We start from the raw sequence: 23,348 nt of genomic DNA on the forward strand, positions 1-23,348 counted from the left end.
AGATATCTAGTACTTGCTAGAGAAGATCTCACAAATCAAGTGGAAGGAAAAGCTTTGACAACAAAGTCTACTCAAGCCATTTGTAGATTTTTACTTGAAGAAGTATTTTGTAGGTATGGATGTGTTACCAAAGTAACTGCTGATAGAGGAGAATTGGATGCTGATGAGGCTCGCCATTTCTTTGCTCAATTGGGAATTAATCTATCTCTTACTTCAGCCTACAACCCTGAAGGCAATGGTAAGAGCGAAAGAGGTCATCAACCAATTCTTAAAGCTTTAGCAAAATCTTGCAAAGGAAAGATGAGGGAATGGCCTAGAATGCTACCATTTGCATTATGGGCTGATAGAACTACCCATAGTGCAGTAATAGGTTATATGCTAGCTGAACTAATTTATGGATAGCCACCTATCATGCCTATTGAGGAGTCCATTGTCACATGGAGTATATTACCTTGGGATGAAGGCATGAATAGAGAAGAATTGCTGACTCTGGGCATAAGGCAACTTGAAAGAAGACCAGAAGATGTCATGATAGCCATTGAAAGGCTGAAAACAGCAAGATTAAAGAATAAGAAGAGGTTTGACAAGCATCATCGACTTCGTCCAAGAGCTATTCAAGAGAATGATTGGGTACTTGTCTATGATAGTAGCATGGACAATCAATATAATGCTCATAGAAAGTTAGCCAAGCGATGGTTTGGACCATATGTTGTAAAAGTAGTACATAATAATGCTACTTACTCTTTGGCTGAAATGGATGGTACCATGACAAAAATACCAATAGTCGGGAAACGAATCAAGCTCTTCAAACGAAGAGAATCTTCAACTTATGAGCTTGATGACTTAGATATGAGCTCTCTACTTGAAGACGAGCAGGAAGAAAAAGACTTAGAGGATGAAGATGAAGATATATCAGAAGAAGACCCTCCTTAACCTGTAAGCTTATGAAATGGCACATGCCGGAGGATGTGCAGGTTAGGAGGGGGTGAATGTCAAAGAGTTTATTGTTCATAATATTAATCATGGGATTCTTATGAACACAGAAGAACTTCACTAGGAGTTATATGAGGAATTTGCATACAAAGTTCAGTCATTGTTACCCAATAACCAACTTAGTTACATAAGTTCTTTTGTATTTAGCATTTAATTTTCAGTTGCACCATGTATATTGATGAAAAATAAGTCTATGGGAACCTACAACTTAGTCAGTTGGAAGTAATTGACAGTCTGCAGGATAAATCACATTGATTCAAGTGTAAAAGTATGGTTAGAACTCAAGAAAAATGCCAAAAGTCCACTAGGTTCACAGGGGACCTAAAGTAACAGACTAATGTGACCAGCAAGTGACCTGAGTAGGTCAAAAAGTGACCTGGGCCTGAGCAGGAAGCAGCCTGCATTTTTCAACACAAAATACGAGCTGCACAGCCTGACTGCAACTAGAGAGAGCTGAAGCCATGGTGCATGCTTTGGAGCATGCAAACTGGAGATTAACAGGAGCTGAAGATGAACATGCAAACATGGTGAGAGCTCCACTTATCTGTCCATTTGGTTTGACAAAAATGCATGGTATGACAGTCTATAAAAGGGGAAAATTTGAGAAAAAAGTATTCAGCCTACTCTTATGCATGTCTTCTCTCATTTTGTCTACCTTATTCATGGTCCAATGAAGCCCCGACTTGTACCCAAGTACTTGAGTGACTTTGGGGCAAGCAAAGGGTAAGGATTTTGAAGGTGTATGGGCTATTACGGGCTGAAATAACCAGTCATAAACCCGAACGACATGACTAGGAACTCAAAGTGTCTATATCTTGTATTGAATGCCATCTTTGGGATATCTTCTTCCTTGATCCTTATCTGATAGTATCTAGACCTGAGATCAATCTTGGAGAAGATCTTTGCACCTTGAAGACGGTCAAGAAGTTCATCTATTCTTGGAATAGGGTACTTGTTCTTAATGGTTGATTGATTCAACCCTCTGTAATCAATACACAGCCAAAGCATTCCATCTTTCTTAATTTGGAACAACACTAGATCTCCCCATGGTGAACCGCTAGGACAGATGCAGCCCTGATCTAACAGTTGCTTGAGTTGCTCCTTCAGCTCAATTGCTTCCGAGATGGACATTCTATAAGGCCTCTTTATTGTCGCATCTCCCGGCACTAGCTTGATCTCATGATCAACTTCCCTTTGAGGCAGAAGTTCTTTCAGCTCTTCAGGAAATACTTTTGGGTACTCCTTTAGCCATGAAGGTTCTTCACTAGACTCCTGATTTTGATTTAGCTTATTGAGCTTAATCAAATAGACAGGTAGTCCTTTTCTAACTCCCTTTATAATCTAAGATGCTTTGGCCAATTGAATTTTCGGCTTTCCAGGCTCTCCTTGCATTGTGACCAATTCCCCTTCATGATTTTGAAAGGAAACTTGGCCCTTTCCACAATGAATGTGGGCGTCATTAGGTTTAAGCCAATCCATTCCGAGCAAACACTCATGGATACCTAGGTTCATGACCTTGAATCTGACTGAAGTCGGCTTTCCTCCCGGAAAGAATTCCACCTTATATTAGGGGAGTTTTGAGGTCTCGAAAATGCCCTGTAAGAGATCCTAGAGAGAGAAAACAATTTAAGAAATAAAATCATTTTATAGAATTTTTAAAAGGTTTATATTTTGGTAAGTTAAAATATCAAAATTTGTTAATAAGTCATTGTCGTGATATTCTCGTGGTCAAATCAAACCTAGAAATCTAGGTCGCCATAAAGTTGGCAAGGTTGTCATAATGAAGATCTTACCTCTCCTCATTAAAGTGAAAAGTAATATTCAATTTGAATTTTGGTGGATACTCGATTGCCTCCCTCCATCGTTTCTCTCTTCTTTTTTTCTCCTCCTTAGTAATCTATTCTTTGTTTTCGTTCTTGCTTCCAATCATATCCTTAGCTATGGATCAATCACCCAATGATCTTTGTAACTCAGCTATGGATCAATCATCTAATGATCTCTGTAGCTCTCATAAAAGACCTCTCTATCATCTTCATATTGAGTTGGACAGTGAGTATGAACCAATAAGAAAGAGAACAAAATCTATCACGGTTACAGAGTCTATGAAACATATACTGAGGTTTGAAGGAAAGAAGAATATTGATCTTTGGTTAGATGGAAAGCTATATCCCAAAGATCCTAGCAGAAATAGCACTCCTCCTTTCTATAATAGCTCATCATTAATGAGGTTTATTGGTGATGGCTACAATGGATTTTTAGGTTATACACTTAATCTTGTTGCAGAAAAGGATATCCTTGGACTAGAGAATCATCTTTTGATGAAACACAATATAGAGTTGTTGCAGAAGCTAGAGGATTGTCAACAAAAAATTCATTCATTGGAAAAGTGTATCAAAGCTTATCAATGAAAGCAAACTTTATTAGGCCTTTGAAATCGACAAAGAGCTCTTAAAAATATTGAGAATCTCAAACGAGGAGGAGGAGGCTATGGTAAAAGAATCCAAGCAGCAAGGTATATTTTTTTTCACTTGAAAAATCTTAAATATGGCTTTATTTAAACTACTTGCATTGATTTGTGATGTTAATTTTGCTTAGATCTCTTCTACAACCAAATGCAAGTGAAAGAGATTCTTTAAAAGCAGCTCAGTTTTATTATCATCTTCTTCCTTCAGTAGTTTCAAATGATATTTTGGAGAAGAAGAAATTTAAAAAGGCAAAGAAACAATGCTTGGAGTCATTTGTAAAGGATCATTCTTTGGATTCTGAGTTAGTATAGAAGACACTGGATAGTATTGGTATCAGTTGAGATGCTTATATGCAACTTTTCCAGATTTTACTATCAAATATGAAGCAAGGACAGGTACGCAATTGCATACTTCCGAAGCCATTTGTGGTTAGGACTATCAAACAGAGAGTTAATAACAAAGTGATGGAGATTCTAGGTGAGCCTTTTCATATCAAGGCTAGCTTCAAGGGCAAGAAAAAGGAGGTTACATTCAATGAATTTAACAATATTTTCCTTGACTTGCCCACCCTACAATGCTTAATGATCAAATTTTATGACTTGTCAGTAGCAAAGGCACAGGGAGTGGCTAGATTTGTGATTAAACTTGATGAAAGTGAGATTCTGAAATGTAAAAAATTGGAGAGAATCTCTATCACCTTGATGAATAGAGCACTTTCGTCAGGTCATTGCAATCACTCAACATCATTTAGTGTTCAATCTGAATATAACATCTGGTGGCTAGGAGCATTTGAGGTAGATACTGAGAATTTTGATATACTATATTGGGTTTTTCATCAAACATCAATACCTAATGTTATTCAAAGGCAACAAGCAGGAGAAGAGCTATTTGTTGAAGGATTTGGAAACTACATGATTGAGTGGCACATAGCTGGTGACCTAAAGACACTCAAATGTATGTATAATGTATCAAAGGGAGCTAACTCGAGATCTCCTTGCTTATACTACATGTCACCAGCTGCAAAGTTACAATTGGAATAGAGCTCCCTCTAGGCACATTAAGGATCCACAGTTTAAACCAGTCTTGGACATTCCTTTAGCGAATGCCCATATTTGTACACTTCATGCATTTTGCAGGATATTTGAAAAGCTTGTTCATCTCTATATAGATTTGCATGGAAGCTAAAGCCATTATCAACTAGAACAGATGCTATAACAAAGGTTGAAAATTTTCTCTCTGCAATTGGTTTGCATGGTGGCAATGTTGTTATCGAACCAGATCTTCAAAAGTCTAAGGATGGTAATTGTGTCCCAAAAAAACCATCTATTGGTGGAGTGAAGGCTAGAAGGTTTCTAGGCTTTCATGGGAGACTTGGCAAGATAAACTCGAGAAATGGTGGCTCAACTATTAAATTTAATCAGTGGAAATCCCTACATAATGCAGTTAAGGATCACACTGATAATGGACAAGCTCAAAATAGAAAAGCTAAAGTTTGGGAAACACTAGACAAAGTGTTTTTTTATTGTGATAAGACTGAATGGAATGATGATGATCTCAAAGACTTTAAAAACCAATTGAACCTTTTTAAAAAGGCGATGACAGAAGCTTGGGGTGATCAACACTTTACTCACTATATGGTAAGAAGTTTGTATATGTTTGTTTCTTCATTGTCGAACTCATATAATGTTTTTTAATAACTTTCTTTATTTGTTGACTATGCAGCATATTCTATACAACCATGCTCCATACTTTATTAAACAATATGGATCTCTATCTATCTGGTCAACCCAAGGTATGGAAAAATCACATTATCAAGCAAGAACAAAATATTTCAGACACACAAGACATGGAGGTGGAAGACACAAAGCCAACAGTTTATTAGAGGTCTTTCAATGGTTATATCAACAAATTTGGCATAAATTCAAGCTTAAAGATACAACCACATCAAGCAATACATCATCTTTAGCAAGGACTATACAAATTGTTACACAAAGAAGAAAAGATAGATATTTAAATTCTTGCGCAAAGCAAAGATTTACAGAATGGTTACAAACCAAACAAAGAGTTGGGAAAAGATGGGTTTCAAGAAACCCTTAATCTTTGGCATCTTCTAGTCTGATTGTGTTGCAGAAGAGTCCTTAGTTTCAGGCACCTCAACAAGGCTTTCAGAGGAGTCCTTGGTTTCAGGTAGCTCGACAGGGCCTCTAGAGAAATCTTTTGTTTCATCCCACTCAATAAGACCTCTGTATTTCAAAAACTCTTTTTTTCGATAGCCTGGAAGAAGCTTCAAATTCTTACTATCTCCTACATAAGAGAGCAAATAGGAGCCAAGAACTCCAAAATATCCAGCTCTAGATCCACTGTATCCAGGCAAGAAGCCAAAAACTCTTATGGCTTCTTCCTTCTCCACTAAAATGATCTTGTCCAAACCTCTGTTGAAAACTTGAGATCCAATTACCTTTGAGATAGCTCTCAAAGCCATCATTGGTAGACTTGGAGAGCTTGACAATCTACTATGATATATTACAATTGTTTGATTGTTTAAGTTTCCAATATAATGGCCAAGGCTTTGATTTTTTCCAAGCTTCATTGGCCTAGAGCCCTTGGCCCTTCCAAGAAAGTTGTCCAGATCTTTAATCTCAATCTACAGAACAAACCACAACAGTACAAGATATAAGATATTTATCTATAATGCATAATAAAGTCTAACAAAAACTCAATGGGTAACTTTGAATTATATTTCATACCTTAGGGTGTTCGTCTTCTTCAAGAAGACTATCATCATAAAGATTTATTGAACTCTTGGGCTTATCATTTGATGGAGACTTCAATCTCTCTTCATACCCTACATCATCAATATGAAGTTTCTTCTGGACCTGCAAGAACTCTTCTTCTATAGGTAGCCCCCCCTTTTCGTATTCTATGATCTGATTAATACATGTATGTAAGGCTATAGAGCTATCTTGGAAATTCTCTCCCTCAACATCAAGACTTGCTAGTGGTTCTTGTTCATAACCTATAAAATTCATGTCATTTTTGCCCCAACCTGCAAGGATTGCTAAGCAATAATCTTCTCTAAGATCAAAAAAATGTTGAATATCATTTAGCAACACATATCTCTTCTTGTTGATAAGATAAGTGGGAAATGTTGGAACACATGCAAGAGGACCTTCTTCATCAACGTGTGCACTTGGCTCGATCTCCTTTTCTTCCACCATTGTGATATTGTCACTCTTGAACAAACCTACATCAAAATCTTGGACAAGTTGATTCTCAACATATTCTTGGAACATCTCCTCCTTCTCTTGGACCTCCTTATCCATACTTGCAATATCCTCTAGCTTTCCCTGTTGGTCTATAACTGGAGAAGAATTTTCCATATACTGAAGATACACAATAAATCCAACGTCCTTGTGGATCAGAAGGCATTGGTGTTGATACCTGTGGAAAGGGCAACATGTTTCTTTCTTTCTGAATTCCTCATCAATGAGGTTGAACCTGCCTAGCAAAGTTGACCTGGATGTACTGGTGGCTCCCATGACATCACTATAATGAACAAATCCATTGGCTTCCAAACCTTGCACATGTCTATCATAAAAACATCTGTACTCCTTAAGTTTATCTTCAAGATCCTCCAATAACTCCAAATCAAAAGGAACATTTAAAATTTCCCTGATATAACCAAACTTGGAAGAATTTCCAGTGGTATGTAAGAAATCAAAGAGCCTATCATCAGATGTCTCAATTATCTCCTCCTCATCCATTCCTTCTAGAGATAGCTTCCTCTTTGTCATCTTGACCAGGAAAAGATTTATCCCTAAAAACAAAGCAGAATAGAAACAATATCCAAATAAACAAGATGGAACCATGGAAAGAGGCCCCAAATTTGCATTTTTCAAGACAAAAAAATCAAAAAATGAGAAAAAAATTTAGTTGACTGGTGAAACGACGAAAATTATAGTGTCCAAGGCAAATGCCTGTGAAGAAATCGCATTTCACTAGACACTACCTTGAAGACCAAAATTATTTCAATATCTCACCAGTGAAACGCGATACTTAGCAAAATATCACTAACATTGACATTATTTCGTGTTTCACTGGTCAAAAGATGCAAATCAAGAAGAGAAACATGAACTATGAATTAATTCTATGGAAACATAGAAATTCATGATAAAATCCTTTCTGAAAAAGCTATGCTGCTTTTAAGAGATACAAAGCACATAACATCTGTAATTATTCAAGTGTTATTAAAAATTCTTTCTATATTAATCAAATTTATTTTGTTAAAATACTTGTAAAGAAAAATATTGTTACCTATCAAAGATTGTTGAACTGCTCTCCACACAGGAAGCAAGGACCTTGAAGGGAAGTCGAGACGAAATTTAGGCAGAAAAGAAGACAATGTCGGAGAAATGGCTTCGAAATGCTTTTATATTGACCGTTAAGCATGTGGTGATAGTTCCAATGAAAAAGTTTGTGTAATGATGGAAAAATAAGCGGGACCGCAAATTTGGATGAAATTTCCAATATTTTTGCATGCACGAAATGCCTCAGAATACGTGCACATGTGTCTCACTTAACACACCGTATCAAACTCCTCAGAAGACGTGCGCACTCTCTTTTTTCGAAAATACGTCACACCTGTGTTACATAACACTTTTCCAAGTAATGCTTGTACCATAGATAAAAAAATTCCGGTAAGCGAGAATACGTCACACGTGTGTTATTAACACTTTGCCAAGAACGTTGAGTCCATGCAAATTCACCGCCTTCGCCTTTCACCGCATTTCCAGCAACAAGCAGAAAACATTGCTACTCCGCCTTTACCTTTGGTGTTCCTTCCAATCTCCAAGCATTTCACTACTTCCCCAACAAAGGAAACCTTCGAGCATATTCTTGTCATTAGGCTGAGATTGTGAAGAACAAGCTAAAAAGAAGGTATGGTCTTCTGCATCTTGCTTTTCAATAACAGGCTCCATTCAATGCATTCTTTTGATACTTTTCCTTAATCCTTTATGTTATTATGAGCTTATCAGCACTACAAAAGAATTTTTTCCACAGTGGGAGCATTCCTTAATGTTGTGGAGATTTAAGGAAATCTTCAAACTTCTTCCCTAATTCTGTGGATATTTTATGTAATTTTAAAAGCTTTCCTTAGATCAAAGCTATTTTTTCTTGGTTTTGTCGATTTTTTTGCTATTCATGAGTTGTCCGGTGAAACGCAAAAAGAACGTGCTTCAAGGAGGACTCCTGTCTTAAATTCGTGTTTCACTGGACACAATGGACAACAAGTCCAGTGAAATGCGAAAAGAAGCAACTGCAAGGAGGCGCCTTGCTTGACACTCGCGTTTCACTCGACACGCTCGAGAAAAATTCAGCTGAAATGCGAAAATGACATGTCGCATGGATACCTCTTGTCTGAGACTCGCGTTTTGCTGGACATGTTGGAGAAGAAGTAACATGTCTTTTTTTGGCAGATGGCTAGGACTAAGGCAACAGCAAGAAAGGAGAAGATTAATCCTAGGGATTTAACATCAAAGATTCATCAGTCTTCAAAGCCTTAGAAGCTCTCTAGAAAGTCAAAGCCAAAGAGAAAGTTTTCTCAAAATGTCAGGTGCCTAAGGGAGATTAGGAAGGCAGTAAAGGCTCTTGACAATGCAATTCCAAAGTTGTCTTTTCAGAGACTTGTCAGGGAAATTTGTGACAAATATAGTTTGGATAGTTTCAGATGGACAAGAACAGCTCTTAATTGTATACAAGAAGCCACAGAGGATTTTTTAGTTGAGTTTTTTCAAGATGCCTATATTTGTCCTGCTCATGCTCATAGGCTCACACTCATGGACAAGGGCATGGTAATTCTTAGGAGGATAAGATATAGACTTTCAAAGGTCCTTGAGCCAATTCCCCTCACTGATGTGAAGACATTTAATATCCTTAATGTGCCCCCAACTAGGAGAAAGAAAGATGATTCTGGTCTCAGGGTTGAGGATGTCACCCATGAGAGGGATACAAGGCAACATGAAAAAGAGGAAAAAGCTAAAGAGGAACAGGCAGATAAATGGAGAGAATATAGGAGGAAAAGGGTTGAAGAAAGGGAAACAGAGCAACTAGAGTCCTTTGAAAATGAGCTAGCCACCCTTCTTGAAGTAGCTAATCCAAAAGGATTCAGTGTGTTTTGTTTCTTACCTGCTGACTTAGGCAAAAGAACTGAGGTTATCTCCTTTGATGCTGTATGTGTTCAGATTCTTAAGGATAAAAGAAGAGAAGTAATTGACAGTATTATTCTTGTTGGCCTAAGGTATATCCATCCATAATTACTTATACTTTTTGATATTTTTTTAACAATAAGATTTTTCTTGTTTATAATCACTATTTCTATGCCTTTTCTAGGTGTATAATGCATGAGTTTCCTTTGGATATACAACAAAAAATTGAGGTTCTTGATCCATCTATCTCATTCTTTATGAGGAACGAGCTTGATACAAATTTTATTGAGCACTGGCTCAATCTGATTGACTTCGATACTTTGGAGCTCCTTATAATTCCATATAATGAAAAGTAAGTGATTCAATATTCAATTAGAGTTTTTGAGATTTTATCCTACTAATTTGTTGAGATATGATTGCTTTTAGTTCTCATTGGAGCTTGATTGCAATAGACCTTGTGGACAAGCAATGTCTTTTAATCAACTCTATGAAAGGAAGCCATGGAAATGCTAAATTGTGAGTTATATTATCCAAGGGCTCCTTGATATTTCAATTCTTTTTTTTGTAAGTACTCTAAATTTCAACATATTTTATATATAGAGGTGCCAAAAGATTAATTGAAGAGCTAGAGAAAAGACCCCCTATGCCGTCTAATTTGCTTGCAACAATGCAATATAGACAAGTTGTGGTAAGTTATTCATTAAAATAATTGAAACATGAGTTTATTCTATGAACTACCATTCGTCCTCTTTATAGTTTTACTTTGTGTTAGTGGTTGCAGTGTCCCCATCAGGATAATAGCCATTCTTGTGGGAGGGTGATTGCAAATGCTAGAAGAATGGTTAACTTTGTTTATCTTAATGATGATAAACATGTAAAGGTAATATGAAAGATGCTAAACTTTAAGATAGATATTAATTGCAAATAGTCCATTGATGATAAAAATATAGTCTATTGTAAGAACAATAATGAACTAAAACTCTTTTTTCTATAAATGTGTGACAGTTTTCGAAGGATTGCTATACATCTGAGCATGTTTGGTACGTCGGAGCAAAGCTCTTGAAGTATATAATGGTCAATTGTATACAACCAACAACAGAGATTGGTGGGGATTTGCACCATGAAGGAGATGCAGTGCCTATAACCACAGAAGGCGAAGCCACAGCTTCAACACCTTCTATACCCAAGACATCAAAGAAAGGCAAAAGGACTCCTAGAAAGGATAATTCTCCAAAAAAAAAAAGCTTTGCCATATCGCCTTGTAAGCCTTCATATACAGAAATTTGCCCTTTAGCCCTTGTATATCTCATAGAGATGGCAGATAGACATCTGCTACAAAATTTGTACATATATTTTATATTGATAGTAAAGATATCTTTTCTTGAATGTCCTTGCAATGTATATTATTTTCTCTCCTTTTCGATATCTGCAAAAAATAAATTACAAATGTTTGTTAGTTAGAAAGTGAGATCTTGATATACATCTAAGTAGATATAATATGATGTGAAAACTTACTCGTTTCTTGTTAAGTTGGAATACAAAGGAGCATGGTAGTTCAATTTCTTCATTTTGTAAATCCATCCTCACTTGATGTAGCATACATGATTTTTTTATCTTTAAGATTGCAATAATATCCTCGTTGAACCAAATATCAAGATCCACTATAGGATCTTTGCTGAAATCATTAAGATTCTGGTCTAAAGCAACTAGACTACTACCAACAAAATGCCATCGACTATAGTAAAAGCTAAGGATAAAATTTTGAGTAGCAATCATATATTTGCAAGCTATAGAGTCTTGATCTATCTTACATATAATTTTTCCTTCTGTCCTTGTATCCCATCCTTCATCAACAAATTGTATGATATGATCATATGTTAGTCTCTTCACTGAAAGCATGGTTTTTGTTATTCTTATCTCCATATTAGAGAAGAAATCAATAAATATATTAATAGGCATAAATAAAGTAACTTTGTTTAGCCTACTTGAGATATTAGATTTTAGTGCTTTCTGGATCTTAGAAAATATCTTACATCTATAGCCCTCACTAGTAGCTGGACTTGGCAAAGGCCACTCAAAGCTTGAAAAATCTAGCAAAGGAAGGAGTTTTATTGATCCCCATTGGCAACGCCGCATAGGAATAACATAAGAATGGTCATAAAAGAATATTCCATTCTCTGCAAGCTCTGTCTTCTTTCTGCCTCTATACATTTCTTCTCCAATTGAACCATGTATAACATCAATAACATCAATAATAGATTCCACTGGTTGCCATTCCTCAAGATTAGAGGGATAGACATCTACAAGACAAACAAATATTATAATGGAAAAACCTAAATCATGTTCAAGAAAGGAAAAACTTTAAGAATCAAATTCTTACAATTTGGTCTATGCATTGGAAGCTTTGAAGATCCAGGTTTCAAACACAGCTCTCTATGCATGCACATGTTGGACTAGTACCTCTTTGATGCTATTCTTATTTGCTCCAAGCTTAAAATCTCGGATTCTGCCCTTCCAAGCAGAGATAAACGAGCTCTCATGTCTTTGCCTTTTTCCACATTTTGCTTGTTGCATGGTGATCCAACTACCTTTGCTAATGATAGTAGAAATCCATCTTCCATCAGTTTGGAATGAGTTAAACACTGATATGGATGTGATTTGGGAGCTTGGACACCTTGTTGAAGGTCGAATTTCTATATCCATGGTAGAAGAGAGAGATACATGCACAGAGAGAGAGAGAGAGGACTAGGCTACCATAATGGAGGGAAAAAAAATAGAGGAATAAAAGAAAGGAGGGAAAAAACTGAGCGCCATGCTTTTCACCAATTTGAATTTCGATTACATTAGTCATTATCATTAATCTAGAAACATCATTAAATAAAAGTAGCCGAGACTCTATGCCATTAATGCAAAAGATGTCATAATCACGAATATAAGAGACTAAAAATACAAATTCGTAATATTAGTATATTTATATATTTTTATAAAATGATTTTTAAAATTTTTTTAAATAGAAGTTCCGCTACGGAGGCTTTGCTCTTATTGGTCTAGAGCACTCTCTCTCCACATCCTAAAAGGCATTTTCGAGACCTCAAAACTCCCCTAATGGTAGTTTGCCTGGTACAAGTGACCTCACGGCCATTTGCCAATTCCACAAGCAAGGTAGATGCATCTTTTGTGGCTATTCCTAATCTTTTTGCACAAACTAATGAAATAAAGGAATGTGTACTACCACAATCAATTAGGGTTTTGAAACCTTTACCTTGATAAGTCGATGGTGTCTGAATTACAGAAAACTAGCAATTCAGCCCTTTCTTATGAAGGGTGGCATGGACTATTGTCTTGCGACAAGAATGATCTTTGCTTAGAAGATATGCAAATACGTTTCCTAAGAGGTGCAAATAAATAAATTCAAGATGCAACATTCCATGCAAGTATGTGAATCATAGACTTTTACTTCTATGCAACTATAAGATTTGCAAAGACCATTTCTTTTCCTTGCAAAAATCATGATGATTGACAATTTGGGGAATAACTTGCATAAAACCTACATAGATTTACGTCAAGAACTTTGCCTACAAACTTTTCGTTTAATGCAATCGAATTTCAAGCTTTAATATGACATGCAACCTTTTCTAGATACAACTTCGATAAATGAAGTTCATGTATGACAAATGTCATAAGACTTATGCTGACTTAATCCGTTCTACGGCACTTAATCCGTCTTAAAATGCAAGCATCTTCGCATGCAACAGGCAATTTCATGGTTTCATTTCCATGCAATGCAACTATTTGGACAACATCCAATGGACGACAACAATTATCTCATACGAATCCACAAGTAGAAAAATTACTACCTAAATGCCTTATGCACTTTTCTTTTCTGCGGCCAATCAAAGATGCATTTAAACAATTTCATCTTTTTAAACCTAAGCAATATGCGCTTAGGATTTGCAACTTGGAAATGTAGGTAAACCCAAATGCACGACATGCACTAACTCTTGTAAATCATTCAAGGAGATAAATTCCCAAATGTATTTCAACTTGACTACGTGAATTAGAGATATGCGTAAATGCATTCTTCCCATGAAAATTAAACATGCCTAATGCATTGCTTTAATGTGAAATTATTGTTTTAAGAACCTGGGCATGAGGACTCGTAGGGATGTCCACGCGTAAACTTGGGTTGGAGACTTCCACACGTGTGCCTTGCATCTTTTGTTTTGGGGCTATTTAGGCAGCGTTTTTTTTTTGTTGCAGCAGCTTCCCTTGGGTTACTCGAACATCCTGAAGACTCATAGTCCGCGAACTTCCTCTCTTGCGTAGGATCAGAGGCCTTGGAGGCTTGGATTTTAATTCCCGAGGAAGCATGCGTGTACCAGGCTTATGAAAGCCTTGTTAGAAGCTTCCAAGAAGCTTTTGCTTCTTAGCAGAATGACGTGGAGGGGAAATGATTGGGGAGGAGGAGATTGACAACGAGCAGGAGTACGATGATGATGATGGTGAAGGGAAGGCAGTGTGGCAGCAGCGGCACTCCTCAGCAGCAGGGCGACATTCTTGGCGATGGCGAATGGCATGGGCACAGCATGGCAGCCTTCATCTCCTCCTTCTTCCCCACATGTTCCCGCGGGGGGGGGGGAGGTAGCCCCCATGAGTTGGGCTGCATGCCACTCCCCATGCCCTCCACGTCTCAAGCTTTTTCTGACACTCCCTCTCCCTGCCATGCATCGACTGAGGGGAGAGGGTTATTATTAAAAAATTTGCACTAAAGTTATCCACTAACCCCTTTTTCCCCGTGAAGGGTGTTCCTGTGCAGCTTGCGGGTTTTAGCCTCGGCATTATTTGCACAACACAGTTGGGGTTTATTAACGCATGCACAGGGTAAACATTTAACTGTCAACTTTTTACGATGTGGGAGATTACTTAGGGGTGCCTTATTGCACGGGGTGTGCGGGGTTTAAGGTCGACTTAATATTTCGAGCGGAAATATTACAGTGTTTGTGGTTAGATAGTCTTACAATCCTTCATTTTCATGTACATGGCTTAGGTCAAGTGTACATGGTACTTTTGACCAGGTTTCTTCTAACCTAGTATAAAGAATTGTTTGTCTCTATGCAATATACACCTAAGGAGGGATTTGTTGTTTGTGCCAGTAATGCGTAATATGCATTCAAGGGATTGGGAAAATTCTTGAATTTTTAGTTAATGAGGATAGAATTATGTTGAAAGAGGCCTTATATGTGCTAGGGATTAAGAAAAATCTCTCATCAATCTCATAATCACATGTGCTACTTTTTTGGTCCATTATGCCATGGAATGATGTAGCATGCATGATTGTACCAATGGTAATGCAATCCTTATATTACTAAAACATTGTACAATGGGCAGCATACATAGGCTAGATACCTACAAAAGGAGTGGATTTGTGACCCCCAATCATTATGACATTGCATCCTAGCATGCTTGATTTTGTCATTTGAACTATGGTAGTTTGCTTCACTTGACAAGACATGATATGGTGCTTCAATCTTCATTTGCCCCTATTGAAAGGATTAGTCAAACATGTGTGTGAGGGTTGTGTACTTAGCAAAATATACGTGCTTTTTTTCCGAAAAATGAAACTATGCAAGAAAGGAAATTATAGGTAGTATGTAGTGATGTATGTGGTTTGATAAGGATCCCATCTATAGGGGAATACATGTATTTTCATTGATGAAATGATCTTGCATGGTTGCTTATGCAATGAAGCATGAATCAAATGTATTTTCTAGTTTTAAAATCTTCTTGGTCATAGTCAAAGCTTGTAATATTTGCAAATTTGTTTGCACTTTATTTTGAATAGGGGAGAAGAGTCTATATAACATGAATTCAATGCATTAATGACTGAGTAAGACATCCTCCACCAATGTCCCATGCCATTCACTCTTGATTACACACCTCAACAAAATGGTGTGGTTGAAAGGAAAGTGAGTTGATCTTGGAGATTTTAAGATGCATGCTTACTCATAAAGGGCTTTCTTAAAATTTTTAGATGGAAGTAGTCAAGTGTTCAATTTATATCCTTAATCGCTACCCCAACTAAAGCATTGGATTGCTATAAGAGGCTTGTAATGGAGAAGATCCTATGGTGAATTACATGCATGTGGTGGGATGTTTGGCATATACCTTGGTGCTATTATCACATTGACACAAGACACATGAAAGAAGGTAACAAAATAATACATTTTTGTGACGTATACTATAGAAAGCAAAACGTGCTATCTTTACCAACCCTTGAAGAGTGACATCTCACAGCTTCAACAAACTGCTTAATATCACTAAAGATTTAAAATTAGCTAAACATGCAAGTTAACCATTATTACAATGCAAAAAGCAACCTCATGTGGATCCACCAAATGTGTTTGACACATAATTGCCTTTGCTTTGAATTTTTAAACTAGAGCATAACCATTTTCAACAACCTATTGAGATAATAATGCAACAATATCCATAGCATTTATTTGTTCAAAATTGGTTTAAGTTTTAGCCCATTGATCATATAGACGATAGTGATGTAGTAGCTAAATTGAGGATTACTATCAAGGAGTCTACAACAATCTTGAGATTGCTGCTAGACACATTGCACGACATCAAGCTCCGCTTCTTAGTAAAGCAAGAGTAGTTGTCACAAGACATGGCATAATTTCCTTTTAAGATGCTATTGATGAGCTATTGCTACAGGATGCAATGAATAGCCGATTTCTTTTAAGAATGTTTCAAATAATGAGCATTGGATAATAGCCATATAGTGGAAAATGAAATCCATTAACAACAATGACACATGGGAGTTGCGTGACTTGCCTGCACACAAGCATATCACATGTATAGAGTGGGACTATAATATCAAATGCAAATCGAATGGTAGTATTGACTATTGCAAATCAAGGCTTGTTGCTAGAGAGTATGTCCAATGGCATGGGATGGACTATGATGAACCTTTGCACCTAGTTCACATATGACTCCTATAGTGTCTCATTACATTGGCACAACCTTTTGATTGGCATGTGCATTATTGTATGTGAAAACCACCTTTTTGAATGTCAAAGGTCCCACAATGAAGCACTATTTGCAAACCCAAATGAGAGTAAGGAGAATACAATGCCACTTGTTTGAAATCTATCCTCTTATCCTCATCCTTCGCATAGCATACCATGAGGGGAGAGCATCAATCACAATCCCTAGCCTATAGTAAAGCCACCTAAATCAAAAGAGAAGAAAAGTAGAATTATATAACTAAGTAAATAGGAGACTATGCAAGAGAGTCTATGAGCTAAACAAATTTATATATCCACAACTTCAAGGACTTAATGCAAACCCTAAATGACTTGAAGCTCAAACTGACTTATAGGATATGGATGGTGTGCCATCCATCTTTTCTTCTAAGCCACCAAGGACCAAAGTAATCTATATAGTCATCATTATGGTCTAATAGCCAATAGACACCGCCCCCAAGGTGTTGGGGATAAAGGTACCTCCGCCTAGCCACCCGTATATTACTACACTGATAGTCACCGCCAATGCACACTGCAGGTGGCGGGCGCCCGTCTCACCATCACTTTATTCTTTATTCTTTTAGTGACAATTTGAATAAAGGAAGGCCCAGTTACACATTGTGACTATTGGAGTTCCCATTTCTTGTCTCTCTCTTTCTTGCTCTTGCTCTCACGCCATAGCTTTCGAGTGCAAGCTTCGATCCTTCTCACCTTTCAACTGGTATCAGAGCACGACTTTTGACTCTTGAATTTGGTTCGTGGCATTCTCAGCTTCCCGTCGACTCCCCACTCGCATTGGGTCTCCTTCTTGGCAGCCATATCCGACTCCTTTGAGCTCTCATCACTCCCGGGCTTCTCGAGCACCTTCCTGGCCCCTTTGGACACCCTCAAGGCATTCACACAGAGGTATTGCTTCACTCTTTACAGGGTTTACCTCAGTTTTCAGCCCTCTTGAAACATGGCAGCCATTACACTCCCAGCTCTCATTTCATATGTGGCCTGCTCTCCCCTGCTGGAGCTTGTTTGAGGCCTTCCTTGGCTTTAACCGAACCCCTCCAAAGCTTGGCCACCATTTTTTGCAGCCCCAGGACCAGCATTGGTAGAATCATGTAGCCCTCCCATATGTGTCTTCAGCATTGACAGTCATAACAACAGCTCTCCCCCTCCATTGGCACTTGGAAAGGCTCCATTTCAGGCATATGAACATGCTTTGATGCTTGGTTTTGATGGTTGATGTATTGGCATAGGATTTGGACTGATTTAACACTGTTTTGAGACTATCATAACAGTCCACAGGCAGTTTATGACAGTGTTACACTGACATTTGATGCTATAGCTTGTTTGGCATTGTCATTTGATGCCCGGTTGGTCCCGTTTGATGCCCGGATGTTAGGGGAATGTATGCCTATTGTTTGGCAACCATTTGGATCTGATTTTGATGCTGAAATTCTCAGTTTTGAATAGTAAATCACTACTGTACACAGTTGGGCTGCAATCATTTTACTCATGTATGCTTATGCCTATGCTTTTCGGGCTATGTTTCGAGCACATATGGTGATGTATTGACAATTGGGGCTCGACATAGAGCTTGATTTTGATTCGGGATCGTTGGTTGAGCTTAAGCTTGCTTTGCAAAGCATTTGGATACTCTGTCTTGGATGTACTTATGGCATGTATGTTGCTTATGTCTAACCGGTCCTGAAATGCTTAGCCTATGCCATTACTACATGCTAGTTACATTGTTTGGAGCCTTATGATGCCAGCTTTGGTCTTGGCAGTATCTGATTGACTTGGAATCTGATTTTGGCACTGTTAGCTCTCATTTACTGAAATCTGTAATTTATTATAGCAAGCATCTATGTATGGATTGACATGGATTTTTCATGCTAAAATATTTTGAAATGATGTACTTTCACTAGTACTTGGTGGGCAGTAGCTTTGGTTACACTTTTCTCGCCATTTTCTCTCGATTTTGGTCATTTTTTGCAGTAAACAGCAAGTAGTTTTGAATTGTTTACAGTCTTCCAGCCTACATTATGGCGAGTTCGTCCACTGAACATGCTATTTTCAACATCACTAAGCTTGATGGTACAAATTACTCTTATTGGAAGAGCCAGATTTGGTAGGTATTGGTGCAAAAATCGCAAATCAAACTTTTGAGGTTGAGCGGGCATCCACCTGCAGCTATGCCAGATGAGGAATGGCTTGAGCTTGATGAGTTATGCAAGTCCACTATTGTATTATCTCTCACATAACAGGTTCATTACAATGTATTTGAGGAAGAACAGAGTACATGGCAGTTATGGGATAAAATCAAGAATCTCTATAATAAGAAAAGTCCAGCGAGTCAGATGTATTGGCTGAAGCAACTTATGGATCTGCGCATGAAGGAGAATGTGCATATGTCTGCTCACTTGAGCCAGTTCCATTATATACTCAAGAACTTGACTTCGCAGGACATCACTTTTGCAGAGGATGTCACTCCTCTTTTCTTGCTTGGTACTCTTAATGAGTCATGGGATGTATTCTGTACTGCATTATGTGTCTCTACTGCTACCTTAAAATTATCTGATATTGAGAGTGCTCTTCTGCAGGAAGAGGTTAACCGTAAGAATTTGGATGCCTCTCATGTGTCGCATGCTATGACAGTTAGAGGCAGGGATGATGGATATGGAAAGCATGGCAGTGGCAGTGGCAGTGGCAATGGCCGTGGACGGGATTCTCAGAAATCTCGGTCCGTCTTGTGGGAAGTCGCGTAGCAAATCCCATGGCAGGAATGCAGATGTTACTTGTCACCATTGTGGGAAAAAGGGCCATATTAGACCACAATGCCATGAATTGCGCAATGAAAGGCGCAAAGATGAGGGATAAGACAAGATGCAGGATAAGTCTTCTGATCGCAGCATAGTGCCTACAAAGTCTAGTGTTAAAATTGAAGAGATCAATGTTATGCAGCTTGAGGATGTTGATGATGATGATTATATCCTTGTAGCTTCTTCTAGTGCTTGGCAGATGACATAGATACACTCTATGTATGCACAGTGTTGGCTCTTGGACTCAGGTGCGTCCTTTCATGTGACACCTTGTCGAGAGTGGTTTCATTCATACCGTACTATTTTGGGTTTTGTGCGCTTGGGTGATGACAACTCTCTTGATATTGTGGGCATTGGTGATGTTAGGCTACAGTTTCCTTCTGGCAGTAGTTTTGTTATGCAGGATGTACATCATGTACTTGCTTTGACACATAGTCTCATGTCAGCTGGACAGCTTGATGACGCAAGTTATCATGTATCTTTTGGAGACTCTGCATAGAAGATCACTCCTGGCAGACTTGTGATTGCGAGAGGTGCCAAGGCTGGCAGCCTCTATCCCTTGATTGTATCCGCTTCTTACCTTGATCATGTTTTGTCTGTGGGTTCTATCCCACATGTATCTCTTTGGCATGCCCGTTTTGGCCATATGTCTTTGAAAGGAATGAAAATGCTTTCTGGTTTGCAGTACTTACCGCCCCCTGATTATGCATGTTTTGATTCACATGACATTGTCTTTATGGTAGACAGACTAGGTCTATGCATAAGAAGTATGGTAGGCCACACATGAGTGAGCCCTTGGCATTGGTACATTTGGATGTCTATGGGCCCATGCCTTTGTTAGTCTATGGGTGGTGCAAAGTATTTTGTTACGTTCATAAATGATTTTTCATGGAAAGTTTGGGCTTATCCCATTAAGCTGAAATCCGATGTCTTGGCTGTGTTTCAGAGATGGCTTGCATTGGTTGAGAACTAGTCTGGGTATAGGCTAAAATGCCTAAGAACAGATAATGGGGGTGAGTATGTCTCACGTGCTTTTGAGCAGTTATGTGATGAGCGGGGTATTAAGCGTCAATTGACCACCCCCTACACCCCTCCCTAGAATGGTTTGGTTGAGTGGATGAATAGAACCATCCAGGAGCGTGTACGCAGTATGCTTAGCCATGTAGGCCTACCACAGAGCTTTTGGGCTGAGGCAGTTAGTACAATTGTGCATGTCATAAACAAATCACCTTCTAGTGGTTTGGATTTCCAAGTTGTAGAGGAGGTATGGACTGGAAAACCTCCCTCTTATACGCATCTTCATGTCTTTGGATGTGAGGCATTTTGCCATGTGCCAAGGGACAAGAGAAGTAAGCTAGATCCTAAGAGTGTCAAATGCATTTTCCTTGGTTATGGGGATGAAGGCGAGATGGGTTACTGTCTCTAGGATCCGCAGGCATGGAAATTTATCCGCAATCATGATGTAGTCTTCCATGAAGACAAGATGCATCAACAACCTGAGAAAGTTGTTGAGATCCGCAAGGTCATATTTCAAGAGGAGTCGAGAGCTCCGGCACAGCCAGTTGACAGCCTACAGCTGTAGCAGATGCTCATGGTCAAGGTATCGGATAGGTAGTTGGATAGGCAGCAGAGCCTGCCGTGAGACGGTCTACTAGAGATAGACATCCACCTGATAGATTTCAGTCCTCGATGCATTATGTCTTGGTTACAGATGCAGGAAAGCCTTTCACCTATGATGAGGATATGCGTAGGGGTGACAATCACTCCTGGGAGAGGGCTATGCAGTCTGCGATAGATTCCTTGTATAAGAATGAGACTTGGGATTTGATTTCCTTGCCTAAGGGCAAGAAGGCTTTGCCATGCAAGTGGGTATACAAGCTGAAAAGTACCCCTGGATACCCCAAGCCAGCATACAAGGCTAGATTGGTAGCAAATGGTTTTAAGCAGGAGCATGGTGTGGACTTTGATGAGGTCTTTTCTCATGTGGTGAAGATGACCACCCTACGCTTAGTCCTGGCTTTGGTTGCTCAGCTTGACTTGGATTTATACCAGATGGATGTCAAGACGGCTTTCTTAAATGGAGACTTGCATGATGAGATTTATATGGAGTAGCCTAAGGGCTTTGCAGAACCTGACAGGGAGCACCTAGTGTGCAAATTGAAGAAAAGTCTTTATATCTTAAAGCATGTACTTAGGGAGTGGTATCATAAGTTTGATGCCTTTATGCAGTCACTCACAGGGCTACAACAGGAGTGCTATGGATCAGTGTCTTTACACGAAGAAAGCTCGTGATGGTTCTTTATTGATTTTGGTACTCTATGTGGATGATATAGATGCTCTTAAGGCTCAGCTCAAGAAGAGCTTTGAGATGAAAGATCAGGGACAATCCGCTCACATACTTGGTATGCGCATTAGACGCGACAGGCATCAGGGACTCCTCTACTTGTTACAGAGGGAGTACATTCATAAAGTCCTTGAGTGCTTCCACATGCAGGACGTACAGCCTATTGGCTATCCATTGCCTTCTTATGTGAAGGTATCAAAGGCTGATTGTCCGCAGACAGATGAGCAGAGGGCCGAGATGGCCAAGATTCCCTATGCATCCGTAGTGGGCAGTCTTATGTATGCCATGATAGCTACTCGTCCAGATATTGCCTTTGCAGCGCACCCTAACGTGGGAAACAACAAAATGGACACACACCTGAAGGTCCGGAAATACGTGGGTAGAAAATACACACATTAGATGCGTAAATACCGTGTTGTCAGCGTCACAGTATTTTGGTCAAGCACGCTTCCTTCTCTCAGTATTTTGGTCAAGCACGCTTCCTTCTTTTTTTTTTCGTAAAAGGAGCACGCTTCCTTCTCTCTCTCTCTCTCTAGCGAGTAACAAACCATCAAATGTTCTCTTCATCATTATAATTTCTTCCTTCTGTTCTTCCTCCTCCTGTTATCTTCATCATCGTCGTCCTGTTATAATTTCTTCCTCCTGTTATCTTCCTCCTCCTGTTATAATTTCTTCCTTCTGTTCGTCCTCCTCCTGTTATCTTCATCATCGTCGTCATCATCATTTCTTCCTTCTGTTCTTCCTCCTCCTGTTCCTGCTCCTCCTCTTCCTCCTCCTTCGTCGTCCTTAATCTTCGTTGCCCACCACCATTACTATGGCTGGACAGCAGGGGACCATCAACGCTCGTTTCCACGAGCACCTTACGTCGCTCAGAGAACAATTAAACCTCCGGGAGATCCGTAGCCAGGTAGCATTAATTCATGTCTACTATCATCAATAATCTCATCAAGGTCGCATGAATGATTACTCCATCAAGTAGATCATTGCAGATTAGCATCATATATTATAATTAACAGTAGCATTCGTGATCTTTCCTGTATGATGACGACGACGACAATGATGGGCTGCTACTGATCAACGAATATCGTTTTGTGACATTGATCCAGCTGCGAGCTGGCGCGTCGGAAACGTTCAGCCCGGACGTGGCAAGAGTGCTGACGGAAAGTGCTAGCAAGCTGGCCGGCGTGCTACCATCTCCAGTGGGGTTGGCCCTCCAATCGGTCCTCTTTCTAGCGGACTCCGCCCTTCAGGCGCATGACAATAAGTCATCTGAAGTGTCGCTGCACGTCCGATTCCAACAAACGCAGGAGCAGCTTCACAGGCTCGAGGGCCTCGGATCGTTGCCTGATACCATTCAAAACGAGTTTGACCGCGTTACCAAGGAGCTACTCGTGATTTCAGCGGTAGTGGATGACCTGCAAAGGACGCCTGCGTCTGGGTTTGTACTGTCCCCCTGATCTGCACCTTCATGTCAAGTTACATGGTGTCGCGCCTGA

General features: G+C 39.1%; 1 protein-coding gene across 2 annotated transcripts in view; it reads left to right on the top strand.

Moving 5' to 3' along the window:
• The first annotated feature begins 22,374 nt into the window (after positions 1-22,374).
• LOC148022110 (uncharacterized) overlaps positions 22,375-23,348 on the top strand; it is a 60,828-nt gene continuing 59,854 nt past the window's right edge. Inside the window, exons 1-2 of one of the 2 annotated variants that reach the window (XM_087697744.1) lie at positions 22,375-22,759; positions 22,959-23,290. In XM_087697744.1, the coding sequence (XP_087553870.1) occupies positions 22,667-22,759; positions 22,959-23,290 (425 nt within the window). In that variant the 5' untranslated portion in view covers positions 22,375-22,666. The remainder of the gene's footprint in view (positions 22,760-22,958; positions 23,291-23,348) is intronic. The other variant, XM_087697743.1, reaches the window with a different exon arrangement.

This window comes from Lygodium microphyllum, chromosome 17 (assembly GCF_053477565.2).
Source record: "Lygodium microphyllum isolate KBCC chromosome 17, Lygodium_microphyllum_v1.1.10, whole genome shotgun sequence".
NCBI classification, from domain to species: Eukaryota; Viridiplantae; Streptophyta; class Polypodiopsida; order Schizaeales; family Lygodiaceae; genus Lygodium; species Lygodium microphyllum.